Source organism: Lissotriton vulgaris, chromosome 4_1 (genome assembly GCF_964263255.1).
Source record: "Lissotriton vulgaris chromosome 4_1, aLisVul1.2, whole genome shotgun sequence".
In the NCBI taxonomy this organism is placed as follows: domain Eukaryota; kingdom Metazoa; phylum Chordata; class Amphibia; order Caudata; family Salamandridae; genus Lissotriton; species Lissotriton vulgaris.
Genome location: NC_141691.1, coordinates 75,105,209 through 75,120,281, shown reverse-complemented (window position 1 = coordinate 75,120,281; position 15,073 = coordinate 75,105,209). Strand labels below are relative to the sequence as shown.

The following is a 15,073-nucleotide window of genomic DNA, read 5'->3' as shown; positions in this document are numbered from 1 at the left end:
GTCACTGTGCAATTTTAGAAAGGTCTTTATGATCTGGAATGTCGCTTGTTCAAGACGTGTACAGAAATTGCAAATGGGCCTGCTTGAATATTCATACTCTATATTAAATTTATAGATCCATTTCAAACCGAGAATGCCAGGAGTTGGACAGGCGGCCTCTACAGTGCTCTGCACATAATACAGCTATTGTCCGAGTCTATACATATTTGCAATATTTTTTTTACCCCATTTTATCCACCTAAATCCATCAGCTTCTCCTTTCCCGGTGGTCCTAAACCTTTATCTGCCTCCTTCCCCAAAGAAAATCACCAATTCTAAGATATTTGATATCAGGATTTTATTCGAATGCCAAGCAGTGCAAGCCATCTCAGGAGCCGGTGCTGTTACTGAATGCGCTGCTCACCCCTGGATATAATATTGCCAAGTGGACTCGCGAGTGGTCGATCGTTCGTAAGCGGAGAAGCGTCAGCATGGAGACAGTGGGGCGGAAGGAGCTCAGCTTGGACCTTCTCCTGGGTGTGAATCTTCAGTAATGTAGACGGTATTCGCAGATATAGGCTTGCTTCGTGTGACAAGGTAGGTCATTCCATTTCCCGTTACCTGAAAAATAGGAATTGCAACGTCAAGAGTGGAATAAACTTTAAGCAAGGGATGTGGGGGATGGGTGAGGATATGGAGGCTTTTAAGAGAGTTGGGGCAGAGGACCAGAACCCGAGAGGTCAGCTTACAGCATTCACACCTGCATCAGTGAGTAAGGAGTGAAGGCATCACCTACTCTCTCTGTAGAGCAGCATGAGAAGACAATAGCAGAAAGGTATTTAACCCAAGACCTGGGGAGCAACAGGGAGTTGAATAGCAAGAAGCAAGTGAGAGCAGACCTGCAGACCATGAAGTATCTCTGTGTCATAGTACAGTGGATCTAATGTCCTAACATGCCAGGTATAGAAATATTGCACAGGTGGATTTAAAGATATTGACAGTCAGTCAAGACTGATGATGTGCTCTATATTGTCCACTGCCTGGAAAAAATAGAAAAACAAAGATATTCATAGGAACCGAAGTTCCTACAAATGCCTCTCTGTGAGACATGAACTTCTGAAGGCATCAGAAGTTCTTTTCTCACAGAAACTTGAGAACACTGTGTTTCTCGTCAGAACACTGACTTTTTAAGTCTGCTGTGCACCTTCCACTCAAGCCAGAAGCTCTCAAATTAGTGCTGGTATGTGGTTGGCTGCATTTAGATAGGGTGAGACATGCGCTGGTCTCTGAAGGGAGTAGAGCAGTGCTTGTAGGCACTGGCAGTCAGGCAGCTCCTGCAGCAGGCCCTCTACTCTGCTATACAGTGCTTGGGTAGCAAGAACCTGACATCACCCATGAATGAAAGAATGACCCTGATAGGTCAGGACCCAGAGGCTGATAGGAAAACACAGAATTGACTGCATCCAGGTGCTGGCTGCCAGACACTAGTTTTAGAAAGTCACCAGCTGAAAGGTTCCTTGATGTTTTCAATCTTGAAACCCTTCTACACAAGGGATGTTATTTCAGAAGGTGAAGAGGGGTTTCCAGGCCAGGCTTAAAGTTTCTTCATTCGTAGTAAGTTGGCAATGTGCAGCGAAGTGCTACTAAAGACGACGGACCTGGTGTGTGAGTTTAAGGCCCTTAGGGAGGAAATGGCCACAACTCCTAGTGGGATTTTCTAATCCTAGGCACCAAGCTTCACAGGCCTTCACATACCATGTCTCTTTCCACTCGCCTTTGCACTTCCCAGCTAGAGATCATAGACCTAGATCGACGGGTAGGTGGACCACAGAAGGGTGTTAGGGGGCTCTTAATCCCAGGTATACTGTTCACACCCCACACACCCCCAGATTATTCTGCAACAGGTCTCCATTTCGGGAGGATTGAAACGCTCAAATCCTGGGTGAGGTGAGGTGAAGGAAGAGATGGAGCACCCCGCCTGACGGATACTGTCTCATCCCTCTTGCACGGCTGACAGCTGGCACCTCAGATCTTACTAGGAGGGGGCCTTGGGGGCTGAGCCCAAGAGGTGACTCCCCCTGCCTTAGAGGAGAGGATCCCGGCTGATATTTGCTCCTATTGCTGAACTTCAGTCAGTCACGGATGGTGGCCCATCTGCTCCAGGGCATCCTCTTTTAGCGCATTCGGATGCTCCCAGTATCTGAAGCCGGCCTCCAGGTGCAGATGTGCCCTGCCTGGGTCTGCTGCAGGCCTGGCCAGGACACCAACTAAGGCCACCACGTGCAGGGAGAGGGCTGCCTGCGCTTCAGGGCCATATGCGAGTATTCCCCCGCTCCTAAGTGCACTCAGGCCTCTATGATGCGGCGGTCCCGTCTCCCCAGCATTTATTAATAACAAAAGTGTTTCCGCCATGCTGGAGAAAGCAGTACTTGACCCTACTAGGGATGACGGGCTGGGTCTCCATCACTCCAGCATCCTCAGAATTACGAGGCAGGGCCTCCGTCGCCCTGGTATCCTCAGGGTCAGGGGAGGCAGGGCCTTCATCGCCCTGGTATCCTCGGGGTCATAGGAGGCAGGGCCTCCACCCCCCTGGTATCCTCAGGGTCAGGGGAGGCAGGGCCTCCGCCCCCCTGGTATCCTCAGGGTCAGGGGAGGCAGGGCCTCCATCTCCCTGGTGTGCTCGGGGTCATAGGAGGCAGGGCCTCCGCCCCCCTGGTATCCTCAGGGTCAGGGGAGGCAGGGCCTCCGTCGCCCTGGTATTCTCAGGGTCAGGGGAGGCAGGGCCTCCGTCGCCCTGGTATCCTCAGGGTCAAGGGACGCAGGGCCTCCGTTGCTCTGGTATCCTCATGGTCAAGGGACGCAGGGCCTCCATCGCCCTGGTATCCTCAGGGTCAGAGAAGGCAGGGCCTCCATCGCCCTGGTATCCTCAGGGTCAGGGTACGCAGGGCCTCCATCGCCCTGGTATCCTCAGGGTCAGGGGAGGCAGGGCCTCCGTCGCCCCGGTATCCTCAGGGTCAAGGGACGCAGGGCCTCCATCGCCCTGGTATCCTCAGGGTCAAGGGACGCAGGGCCTTCATCGCCCTGGTATCCTCAGGGTCAAGGGACACAGGGCCTCTGTCGCCCTGGTATCCTCAGGGTCAGGGGAGGCAGGGCCTCCGTCACCCTGGTATCCTCAGGGTCAGAAGAGGCCTGGCCTTCATCACCCTGGTATCCTCAGGGTCAAGGGACGCAGGGCCTCTATCCCCCTGGAATCCTCAGGGTCAGAGGAGGCAGGGCCTCCGTCGCCCTGGTATCCTCAGTGTCAGAGGAGGCAGGGCCTCCATCACCACAGGATCCTCAGGGTCAAGGGACGCAGGGCCTCCGTCGCCCTGGTATCCTCAGGGTCAGGGGACGCAGGGTCTCCGTCGCCCTGGTATCCTCAGGGTCAGGGGACGCAGGGCCTCCATCGCCCTGGTGTCCTCAGGGTCAGAGGAGGCCGGGCTTCCATCATCCTGGTGTCCTCATGCTCAAGGGACGCAGGGCCTCCATCGCTCTGGTAAACTCAGGGTCAGAGAAGGCAGGGCCTCTGTCGCCCTGGTGTCCTCAGGGTCAAGGGACGCAGGGCCTCCATCGCCCTGGTATCCTCAGGGTCAAGGGACGCAGGGCCTCCAGCGTCCTGGCATCCTCAGGGTCAAGGGACGCAGGGCCTCCATCGCCCTGGTGTCCTCAGGGTCAAGGGACGCAGGGCCTCCATCGCCCTGGTATCCTCAGGGTCAGATGAGGCAGGGCCTCCATCGCCCTGGTATCCTCAGGGTCAGGGGAGGCAGGGCCTTCATCGCCCTGGTATCCTCAGGGTCAAGGGAGGCAGGGCCTCCGTCGCCCTGGTATCCTCAGGGTCAGAGGAGGCAGGGCTTCCATCGCCCTGGTATCCTCAGGGTCAGGGGAGGCAGGGCCTCCATCGCCCTGGTGTCCTCAGGGTCAAGGGACGCAGGGCCTCCATTGCCCTGGTATCCTCAGGGTCAGAGAAGGCAGGGCCTCCATCGCCCTGGTATCCTTAGGGTCAGGCGAGGCAGGGCCTCCATCGCCCTGGTATCCTCAGGGTCAAGGGACGCAGGGCCCCCAGTGCCCTGGCATCCTCAGGGTCAAGGGACGCAGGGCCTCCATCGCCCTGGTGTCCTCAGGGTCAAGGGACGCAGGGCCTCCATCGCCCTGGTATCCTCAGGGTCAAGGGACGCAGGGCCTCCATCGCCCTGGTATCCTCAGGGTCAAGGGACGCAGGGCCTCCAGCGCCCTGGCATCCTCAGGGTCAAGGGACGCAGGGCCTCCATCGCCCTGGTATCCACAGGGTCAAGGGACGCAGGGTCTCCATCGCCCTGGTATCCTCAGGGTCAGGGGACGCAGAGCCTCCATCGCCCTGGTGTCCTCAGGGTCAGAGGAGGCCGGGCTTCCATCACCCTGGTGTCCTCATGCTCAAGGGACGCAGGGCCTCCATCGCTCTGGTATACTCAGGGTCAGAGAAGGCAGGGCCTCTGTCGCCCTGGTGTCCTCAGGGTCAAGGGACGCAGGGCCTCCATCGCCCTGGTATCCTCAGGGTCAAGGGACGCAGGGCCTCCAGCGCCCTGGCATCCTCGGGGTCAAGGGACGCAGGGCCTCCATCGCCCTGGTGTCCTCAGGGTCAAGGGACGCAGGGCCTCCATCGCCCTGGTATCCTCAGGGTCAGATGAGGCAGGGCCTCCATCGCCCTGGTATCCTCAGGGTCAGGGGAGGCAGGGCCTTCATCGCCCTGGTATCCTCAGGGTCAAGGGAGGCAGGGCCTCCGTCGCCCTGGTATCCTCAGGGTCAGAGGAGGCAGGGCTTCCATCGCCCTGGTATCCTTAGGGTCAGGGGAGGCAGGGCCTTCATCGCCCTGGTATCCTTAGGGTCAGGGGAGGCAGGGCCTCCATCGCCCTGGTGTCCTCAGGGTCAAGGGACGCAGGGCCTCCATTGCCCTGGTATCCTCAGGGTCAGAGAAGGCAGGGCCTCCATCGCCCTGGTATCCTTAGGGTCAGGCGAGGCAGGGCCTCCATCGCCCTGGTATCCTCAGGGTCAAGGGACGCAGGGCCTCCAGTGCCCTGGCATCCTCAGGGTCAAGGGACACAGGGCCTCCATCGCCCTGGTGTCCTCAGGGTCAAGGGACGCAGGGCCTCCATCGCCCTGGTATCCTCAGGGTCAAGGGACGCAGGGCCTCCATCGCCCTGGTATCCTCAGGGGCAAGGGACGCAGGGCCTCCAGCGCCCTGGCATCCTCAGGGTCAAGGGACGCAGGGCCCCCATCGCCCTGGTGTCCTCAGGGTCAAGGGACGCAGGGCCTCCATCGCCCTGGTATCCTCAGGGTCAGATGAGACAGGGCCTCCATCGCCCTGGTATCCTCAGGGTCAGGGGAGGCAGGGCCTCCATCGCCCTGGTATCCTCAGGGTCAAGGGAAGCAGGGCCGCCGTCGCCCTGGTATCCTCAGGGTCAGAGGAGGCAGGGCTTCCATCGCCCTGGTATCCTCAGGGTCAGGGGAGAAAGGGCCTTTATCGCCCTGGTATCCTCAGGGTCAGGGGAGGCAGTGCCTCCATCGCCCTGGTGTCCTCAGGGTCAAGGGACGCAGGGCCTCCATTGCCCTGGTATCCTCAGGGTCAGAGAAGGCAGGGCCTCCGTCGCCCTGGTATCCTCAGGGTCAGGCGAGGCAGGGCCTCCATCGCCCTGGTATCCTCAGGGTCAAGGGACACAGGGCCTCCAGTGCCCTGGCATCCTCAGGGTCAAGGGACACAGGGCCTCCATCGCCCTGGTGTCCTCAGGGTCAAGGGACGCACGGTCCGTCGCCCTGGTATCCTCAGGGTAAGGGACGCAGGGCCTCCATCGGCCTGGTGTCCTCAGTGTCAAGGGACGCAGGGTCTCCATCGCCCTGGTATCCTCAGGGTCAGATGAGGCAGAGCCTCCATCGCTCTGGTGTCCTCTGGGTCAGAGGAGGCAGGGCCTCCGTCGCCCTGGTATCCTCAGGGTCAGATGAGGCAGAGCCTCCATCGCTCTGGTGTCCTCTGGGTCAGAGGAGGCAGGGCTTCCATCGCCCTGTTATCCTCAGGGTCAAGGGACGCTGGGCCTCCTTCGCCCTGGTGTCCTCAGGGTCAGGGGAGGCAGGGCCTTCATCGCCCTGGTATCCTCAGGGTCAAGGGACGCAGGGCCTCCTTCGCCCTGGTGTCCTCAGGATCAAGGGACGCTGGGCCTCCTTCGCCCTGGTGTCCTCAGGGTCAGGGGAGGCAGGGCCTTCATCGCCCTGGTATCCTCAGGGTCAAGGGACGCAGGGCCTCCATCGCCCTGGTATCCTCAGGGCCAAAGTATCCTCAGCGGACTGTTCGTTAGATTAAATGATGAAACTGAGCAAGTTGGAAAGTAAAGGAAAGGATGTTGAATCAAATGGCAGTATTTAAAGAGATTTTATATGATATGTTTTATATAATATGTTGTTGTCGCAAGACCCAGGTGACCTAAATCCACTCTTAAGATCTTTAAAATCCATCAACTAATCCCATTATTCCATAACTAATAGCTATCAGCTGCTGAAAACCAACAACAGTTTCCCCACAACTAAATATTACAAAATTTAAAGGGATACTGTGTTTGATTAGAAATCTGTTCTTCGTCTCACATTGTACCTGCCCTAATCCACTTATTCTGCACATTCATCTGTCGCTAGAGGTGCTGTGGAGGGTTGAGGGATGGAAGCCAATCATAGCCATGCAGCAGAATCTCCCCCTGTACTGGTAGCACCAACTCAAGACCACGAGGGGAGGTCATAGGTCACTTAATGGGGGAACCAGGAGACACAGGCACCAGACTCCTTCAGAGGGAGGGTAAGCATCAGCAGTGAAGTCACCCCTCGAAATCTCCATCAATAAACCTCCTGTTCCTCTTTCTCTGGGGTGTGGGTATGGGTCACTCTATTGAAATACCATCATTAATTCGCTTATAATATACTACCCTATAGCATGTGAACTGATGCCAGAGCATGGGGTGCCCCTCTTTGCTCTTACCGAACATCTCCATACAGAACTCTTTTGCAAGCAAGTTGGGCTCGCCAGTTGACCAGTTCTTGAAGTCCATTTCACTCCCATCTGTCCAAACATAGCTTCTAGCCTGGGTACAGAAAGAGAAGGAGACAAGAGGCTTAGAGCAGAGGTGCAGGGAGGTCAGAGGCAGAGAGACTGGTGGGGGAGAGTGAATTTTAAAGGCACACATAAAGATAGTGTAGTGATAGACTTAGTCCTTCATTTATGTCTATGTTTTTAGCTGTTGGTCTCCATTTACATTATCTGCCTCGCGCTATGTTTATGTTTGCAAGTGTCGACATTTGATGAGGCTCATGCTGAGCATTCCCTCTCCATGGCACCCAATGTGTTGCAGCGCGTGCAATTTAATTTAATTTGTTTTATTTATTTATTTATTTACCTAACTCCAATTGGCTGTATGCCGGAGTTTACTACACCCCCCCCCCCACCCTGCCCCCTCCTGCCCCGCCCCACCTCCCGCTGCACTCCATCCAGGAACTGATGCTTCAGCTGATGTCTCTGTGTTTTACCATAACATTTGGCGACGAGGATGTTATGTAATTTATGTTATGTTATGTTATGTTGGCGACAAGGTTGGGATTCACCACAACAGATAGCTTTGGAGATAAAGCCTTCTTTCAGTGACATAGAGGTCAAATACAATCAAGAAGAAAGGCATCAGTTCCAGAGGTGTCTCTGCCCACCCTGCAGTCATCCATTTGTGAGTTTTGTTGCCAGAGTGAGTCTCTCATGGAAGGCGCCCTGGGCTTGCTGCCCAGGATGGAGGCACTATAGATGGTGCAGGACAATGCTTTACGCTCATACTGTCACAGCTGAGGCTGCTCTTGCACAGGTGAGAACAACACTGACTCAAAGATAGATGTATGATGACTGAAGGGTTAGATAGTGCCCAAGTCAGAGCTAGAAAGTAGAGGTGGTGATTGAAACTACACCTACAGAACAGCATGTTCTAGTGAAATGAAACAATAATGTCACATCCTGGTCGAAATAGATCCTCAATTTTCAGAGAGCAGTATCTCCTGGGTACAAATCAGACAACTGACTTTAGAATTGTTGAACAAACTTTTAGAAAAATAGTGGATAGATTCAAGCAGCAGTTGTTTTAGCCAAGGGCCGTTAGTTGTGTTGTCATTGTGGATATGTGCAAAATAGTAAGCATTAAACGGTGTGCTACTGTGGATGGTGGTCAGAAGAGCTGCACAACCACAAAGAAATGCACTCTCATTGTGGCTTTCAAATATTTGTTTTCCAAGAGATTTCTGCTGAAGTATCTCCTTCCTCAACTTGACATAAGTGAAAAAACACTGCACATAGTGGTCAGTCCATACATCCTGGAACCAACCCTATTCCATCAAATGCATTTAAAATATGGGTACAAAGATGCATGTAGCCTCTCTGGCCGCTATCAGTGCTTGATTGTAAATAACCGAATACCAGGACCCAAGGAACTACTCAGGAGGCCACCGCCAGTTGTACTACCGACTGGAAATGCCATCATTGCCACATGCCAGTGTAAACGCCCCCTACTAAACATCACATCCCTATAAAAGCGACCGCTTGCACAGCTCCAGGCCACCCAAAGCAGTAATAATGGCCTGGACGCTCCTGATTCACTTTTATATATGTCAATTTAATTGTTATACTGATGTTCTCCATACAGAAGTAGACCCACCTCGTGGACGTAAGTGCCGGTGATAACAATTAAGTGATGGCGCCGAGCTCCGGAAAACACATGGACAAATTAAGCACTAGTCTCTGATAAATAAATATATATATATATATATATATATATATATATATAACACATATACATACTTACTTACATACATGCTGTAAAGCATTCCTTAAGACGGGTCACTTAGGGCCCTTCCTTCCAAGTTACACTCTGGGCTCTGAGGCAGCAGAGATAGCTTCCTGCTAAGATCAGTGGCCAGTGGCACCAGAGTTCGAAGTGAGCAGGAACTAATGGGAACTGAGTTCCACCACTTTTGATTCTTCACTTCTATAGTTACCCTGTTTTGTATCACCATTTTCAAAGTTCTTTTTCTTTTCAAAATATATTTCTTTTTAATTTCCAAATGTATTTAATAATCTCTAAAGGGACATGTTTCACATTTGAGTCCTGGCCAAATCACAGACAGGGTTCCGGGGACACGGAGGCTGTGTGTACTCACTTCCTGTGCAGACCCTTCTGTATTAAAGATCGCACATCTGGCTACGCCCTGGCCCTCAGGGGGCATTCCCTCATTCCTTCATTTGCATGAGGGTGTGGCTCCCTGCAAATGAGGGCAAACTTTGCCTCCACCCCTGTGTCACACTATGAAAGAGGGTGCCGGGGCAAAGGAGCTGCCAGTAGGTGCACTGAATATGGGCCACAAAGAGGTGGGGCCTGTGAGACTGCTCCTTGCAGGGGGTAAATGGGGCCCTGGGGACCCCTAATATACCCCTCAGGCACTCTTTGCACACGCCTGCAGAGGGATCTCTGCCCCCCTCGGAAGTGCAGGCCTCGTTGCCACCTTCACTGTGAAACGGGAACCGGCGACTTCAAACAGCTGGTTTGCCTTTCACTAATGCACTGTTCCCTGTGCAGGCGTGAGTTCACGGCTGCCCTGGGGGCCGCACATCACCTGCTATAGTGCACACCTACCTGGTCTGCGCCCGCACAGTCAGTTGATGGCGCGCATTGGTGCATGCCAGATCAGTGCGCCCAATGCATGATACTGCCCTAATGCCCTGAAGAGATTTTACATGCTGCACGTTTTGGCTAATCCATTACTCCTCTTAGCACAGTCTTCTTCCTCATGGCTCCTATGACCACAACATGTATTTTGTTCTATGTCAAGGCCTGTGTGAAACCGACTCTAGACTGATCTCCCTTGTTCCTACGCCTGCTCCCCTCTGAGAGCACAATGACAGCTCTCACTACTCCCCACCAACCCACGCTGCTCATCATCTTCACTAACATTTCTGTAAATATGTCAGTTCATCCATAGCATCTTTGCTTCCTGACTGAGGGGCCGGAGGTTTGTGTCTTTTAAGAGCAATAGGGCCAACTTATTCCTGGCAAAAGTCAATAATTCTTCACCTATAACTCAGCAAATCCACGAAGTTAGAAAGTCCAAGAGTTGTACATTGATAATTTATGCAAGTATTGAGCAATTATGAATGAGAAGGGAGGAAACAAGTGTGAAGGGGTTGTAGTCCAGGGTGCATAATCTTAAGAAGGGGGGTGTCAGCAGAACGGTGGAGGACTTGCGATGCACATTTTGTGACCGCCTACAATGTAAAAGATTTGAAGCGTAGTGCCAAGTGTTTGGAAATGTCATGGGTACCACTTTGGAAACTCCTAACTCAAAGGTTTTCAAACATAGGTCCAAAGCAGCCAGGATATGTATGAATGTATGCAGATAAGCATGTACATGTTTATGGCATTTCTGCAGGCCAACCTAGCCAAAAAGGCATTGGAACGCTGTATATGGGTTATATCACATCCTCCTAGGTTCAGTGTATGCAAATCCTCTTCATGTGGTTGGCTGTCCTGCAAACCTGGCATGGATTAGCCTTGGTTGGCCTAGATTAGGCTCCCTTGTCTAGAAAGACTTAAGGGTATGTGAAAATGGGTTGAAATGCATCAGACACTATGACATTTGAGATGTGCCTAGGAGGGAGAGGGACGTAAAGAAATGTTGTTATTACAAACAAGAATAAAGAAAGACATTTAACATGTAGTACATCCGAACCCATTGCACTTATCATTTGTGAAAACTCAAAATAAATCTTTTTTCAAGTTACTTTCTGTGTTTTTGGTGAATTACCTATTTCCACCTGCCTTTTTCAAAGTAGGAGTTACCTTTGCGCAGGTGGTATACAAAAGGAATGGTTCTCAATAGGTTAAAATACATAATGTTTGTATTGACATGAATTTCACATGTTGCTGTTTTTAGGTGTTTTCCTTTGTGAATTGGCCCCAACTCATCTTGTAAAGGTGACATATGGACCAAAGAGGCCTGTCAGTAACCTCAAACGCCCATTCTACAGGTGTCGCGCCCTTCTCCTCCCGCTCATTTACATATACCTCATGAAGGTAGAGTCCGCCCACCCAGACACGCGGAGCGTTGGCGTGGGTCATCCTTGCCAGCTGTATGTTGTCCGAATAGGAATGAATGGAAGCCAGGCGCCCCCCACGGATGACCCTCCTGCAGTACATCTGGGGAAGAAATGGAGAAGTAAGCAGATGTGGGGGACATGTGACCCACACATTTCCATGCATGATAGACATCAGTCCATAAATGACCTCACTGAAACTCCATACATGCCCTGGAACATCTCTTGTATAAAGCAGGATGCCTATATTCGACCTCATACTCTCCTAGCTGTAAACACTGCTTTAGACAGTTTACAGGAACATGGCTACATCGGGTGGTGGCATCAGAGCTACCAAGCAAGTTGTTTGTTCTGAGCATGTGCCTGCCTGGGCATGCATGGAATGATGAAACTATCTAGAAAGATGTCATTTGTGTTACCTTGTCGAAACAATATAAAAGCTACGTAACACATTGTGTGTTACCTCTGCAACTAATTGTTCCTGCTCCTTATTCATTCTGCATAGAAAAATATTTGTCACACGTACAGCTAGCACACCATATTAGGTGCAATACCTTAGAATGTTTCAGTAAAACACAAACTATAATGTTTCAGTAAAACACAAACTATAAATATTCACATACAAAAAGTAAATATACATTTCGAGTAGTTTTACAAGTGACTGTAAAATAATGTGAGACAGTCCACCAACTATACGCGTATGCACAAACTTCTAGTTTTAGGAGGGATGGATATAAGGTGGACCTGCTCTAACCAAACTGACAAAAAACAGATGCAATGTTTCGATACAATACATTTTATGTTGTATAGCCTTCTTCAGGACAAAAGACCTGCATAATTTGGTTATTCTTTGGTTCTCACTTGTGTCTCAGAGTATAGTTCATCTGTTAAGTGTGGCCTGTATTTGATGGTGCACATATATTGGGAACTATGGTCTCTTGTATATTTGTAGTTAAGACCAACACGTGATGGTGACAAATATAATAGAATCTCTCCTTCGTATGTCTACAGTTGCTTAGTCAACAAAGGTTGATGCTCGAGTCCTTCTATTACGGATTAAAAATCTAAATGTGTCCTTTGGTAGCATAAAAATGTTAAAGGATATGCAAAGGCTTTCTAAGTAAAAGATGTGTAGTCAGGTTAAAGGGCATAATTCATTGGTGTGGATAGAGTGTGGTCTGTGATAAAGATGAGCATGGGAAACTCTCATAATTTATAATTCATTTTAAAAGGTTCATAATTAAAGTGGAATAGTGAAAATACAATCTTATCCAGATAGAAAACAACATAAGAATTTGGGTTCACATGTTTTATTAACATTCCAACTGTATTCCAAGTAGCATTCGTACATTCAATGTGCCCAAGGTGGTTAAACAATTAAGGATAAGTCGTCCAGTATTCTTGTAAACACCTCCTACCTCATCAATCCTCTCCCACACTCCCCTATCTCGTGACTCAACCCTATTGTTGGCCTCCCAGTGGACCTTCAGTTCTTCCAACCTAAGTGTCACCCAACCCACGAATCTACCTATTATAAGGGTGAGTAATATTCAACCTATAAACAACTGTATCCACAAATGCAGGCAGCTTGGGCTCTGACTAGCACATATACATGCTTCTAATGTCCAGCTATCTCTCTAGTCACCATACAGCCTCAAACTTGTCTAAGTGACCAGACAGTTGTTGTAAAAAAAAATCTTCATTGGATGCCATGTAAAACATGTCTTATCCGGGTTTCAATCTTTATTCAACCTCCACAGCAAACATGTCTTATCCGGGTTTCAATCTTTATTCAACCTCCACAGCCTAAGTACACATATTGTGGCAACTGCGATAGCAGTTGTAAAGCATCTCTTTCCTGAAATGTGATCCCTGGATATTGTGTCATTGAATTCGACAGCCTGTCCTCTCCTAGGACCTGACATTTATAATGTTCTCTTCAGCACCCTCCTCTCACCCAATAATGTTGTTTTCTTTGGCATTCCAACAATAGGGGCACTACGTCACAATTATTCTGGGCTCCTTGCCACCATCCTACCCTACTGTAAGGTTCTGCCGCCACCAGCCGCTTTGGAAACCAATGCCAACTATGTAGGATTTGATAGTATCTGAACTTCAGTAGGGCTTCTCGGAAGCATCAGGAGCCTGTCGTAGGACGAGCCAGTCCTCTGCTGGATAGCCGATTGGTCATCTGCTTAATCACCAGGCTCTTTATTGTGGGGTCATTGAATTGGAAAAGATAGAGTCTATTATAACCTAGTAGAGCCCTGAAACCACACCATTATAGGTTCCCCAGGTTTGAAAATACGTCGGAATCTGTGAGTTTGGCAGCTCAACTGGTTGTGGCCCGAGTAGTTTTACCCATACAGTGGGTTAAACTTTAAAAGCTGAGTTCGAAGCCGTTTTGCACGTCTTCAAATGTTTACACCCTACAACCTGTAAGTATATTGTCCATCCGAATATTGCTTTGGCTTCAAAGTCTGACCATAGTGGTACCGAACCCCCATCCTAACACTTCCGTTGCCCCATAGCATGGCCAGGAATCATGTATCAAAGATCCCCCTTGCTCCAGCTGAAGGACAGCCAGTATAATCCAGGTGTTTGGGCTGCATGTCATTTGACTACTTTGAGCAGTTTCAATCTTCGCTTTCTTCCCTGAAGAATAAAGGTGTTCAACATATTGGCCACTTTGTTGAACAGTATCATGGGCATACCTAATAGCAACACTACAAATTTGTAATACGAATTGTGAAGCTCCCTTCTCCTTGAGGACAGGTTTAGTGAGGGCCATCTTCCCAAGCCCCTCCTTGCTTTAGCACTTAATGGGTTAATATTACTTATCACCATGTTATCTAGGTCTCAATTGATTCGGGTCCCTAGGTATCCCTAGGTAATTCATCCTAGACCCCTTCCATTGAAACTGGGTAGTCTCAAGGGATGGACCCTTCGGACGGGGGCTATGGAAAGGTTTCACATGTACTCCAGCTGGTGTTGTATCCTGAAAATACTGAGAATCTGAATATTATTCTAATACAGTGATTCTTAACCTGTGTTTAGGTCCACAAAGCCAATCCAGGGGGTCCTGCGACTGCTTAAAAACTGAGATAATATTAACAGATTAATAAAGTGTGTAGAAATAAAGAAACAACGTGTAAAATTGAACATTTTACAACGTTCTGTAAATGTGAAGGAATTTGAAATTGGAGGCTAAAAATTAAGTTAGTATCTTCAGATTGATTTGTGGGAGCAGCGCAGGAGCATCAAACAGCAGGGCAGCATCAGTTTAATTTATAACTGCTCCAACCTTCCTATTAAAATGAACATTTTCATATTTTTTAATATGTAGTATTTGAAGAATGCTTCTTTCGGTATTTCTGTGTATTGTTTTGAGGGTCAAGTCTTCAAAAATGCCTTAGCCGAGGTCCCTAGCTTCCAGTGAGAACATAGTGGAGGTCCCCAGATTTCAATAAACATTCAGTGGGGTCCTCGGGTTCCAGTTATGATTAAGTGAGGGTCCATAGAAGTTAAAAAGTTAAGTACAACTTTTCTAATATTTCTGGGTATGATACCATCACTATTATATCATCATCATCATCAAATAGGGCTTAATGGATGCCATCAGGGGTTGCTGTCCCCTTTATGGTGGTACTCCTGCGGATCCCTATCAATAAAGGCTTAATGGTTAGTAAAATATAATAAAGAGGAAAGTGGGCGGTCCGACCTGGTCCCTCTCTAAATCTCAAAGATAGGTAACTTGTAGTCATGCAGGTCACCACCACAATCAGAGTCATATAAAACCACATGTCCTTCCTCATGAACTTTGTTCCAATGCCCATCCATTCCATCTCTCTAAATATGTAGCTTCAATCTACCCTAACAAAGACTTTTTCCACGTTCGAAGAGATTGCCACCCATTATTCC

At 49.8% G+C, this 15,073-nt stretch overlaps 1 protein-coding gene across 1 annotated transcript in view; it reads right to left on the bottom strand.

Annotated features, from left to right (window-relative positions):
- Positions 1–324: 324 nt before the first annotated feature.
- The window catches only part of LOC147718399 (C-type Lectin CRL-like), a 37,296-nt gene continuing 22,547 nt past the window's right edge, over positions 325–15,073 (bottom strand). The window contains exons 3-5 of the mRNA XM_086966713.1: positions 11,124–11,255; positions 7,013–7,115; positions 325–600 (exon numbers count right to left, since the gene is read on the bottom strand). Of these exons, the coding sequence (XP_086822839.1) occupies positions 527–600; positions 7,013–7,115; positions 11,124–11,255 (309 nt within the window). The 3' untranslated portion in view covers positions 325–526. The remainder of the gene's footprint in view (positions 601–7,012; positions 7,116–11,123; positions 11,256–15,073) is intronic.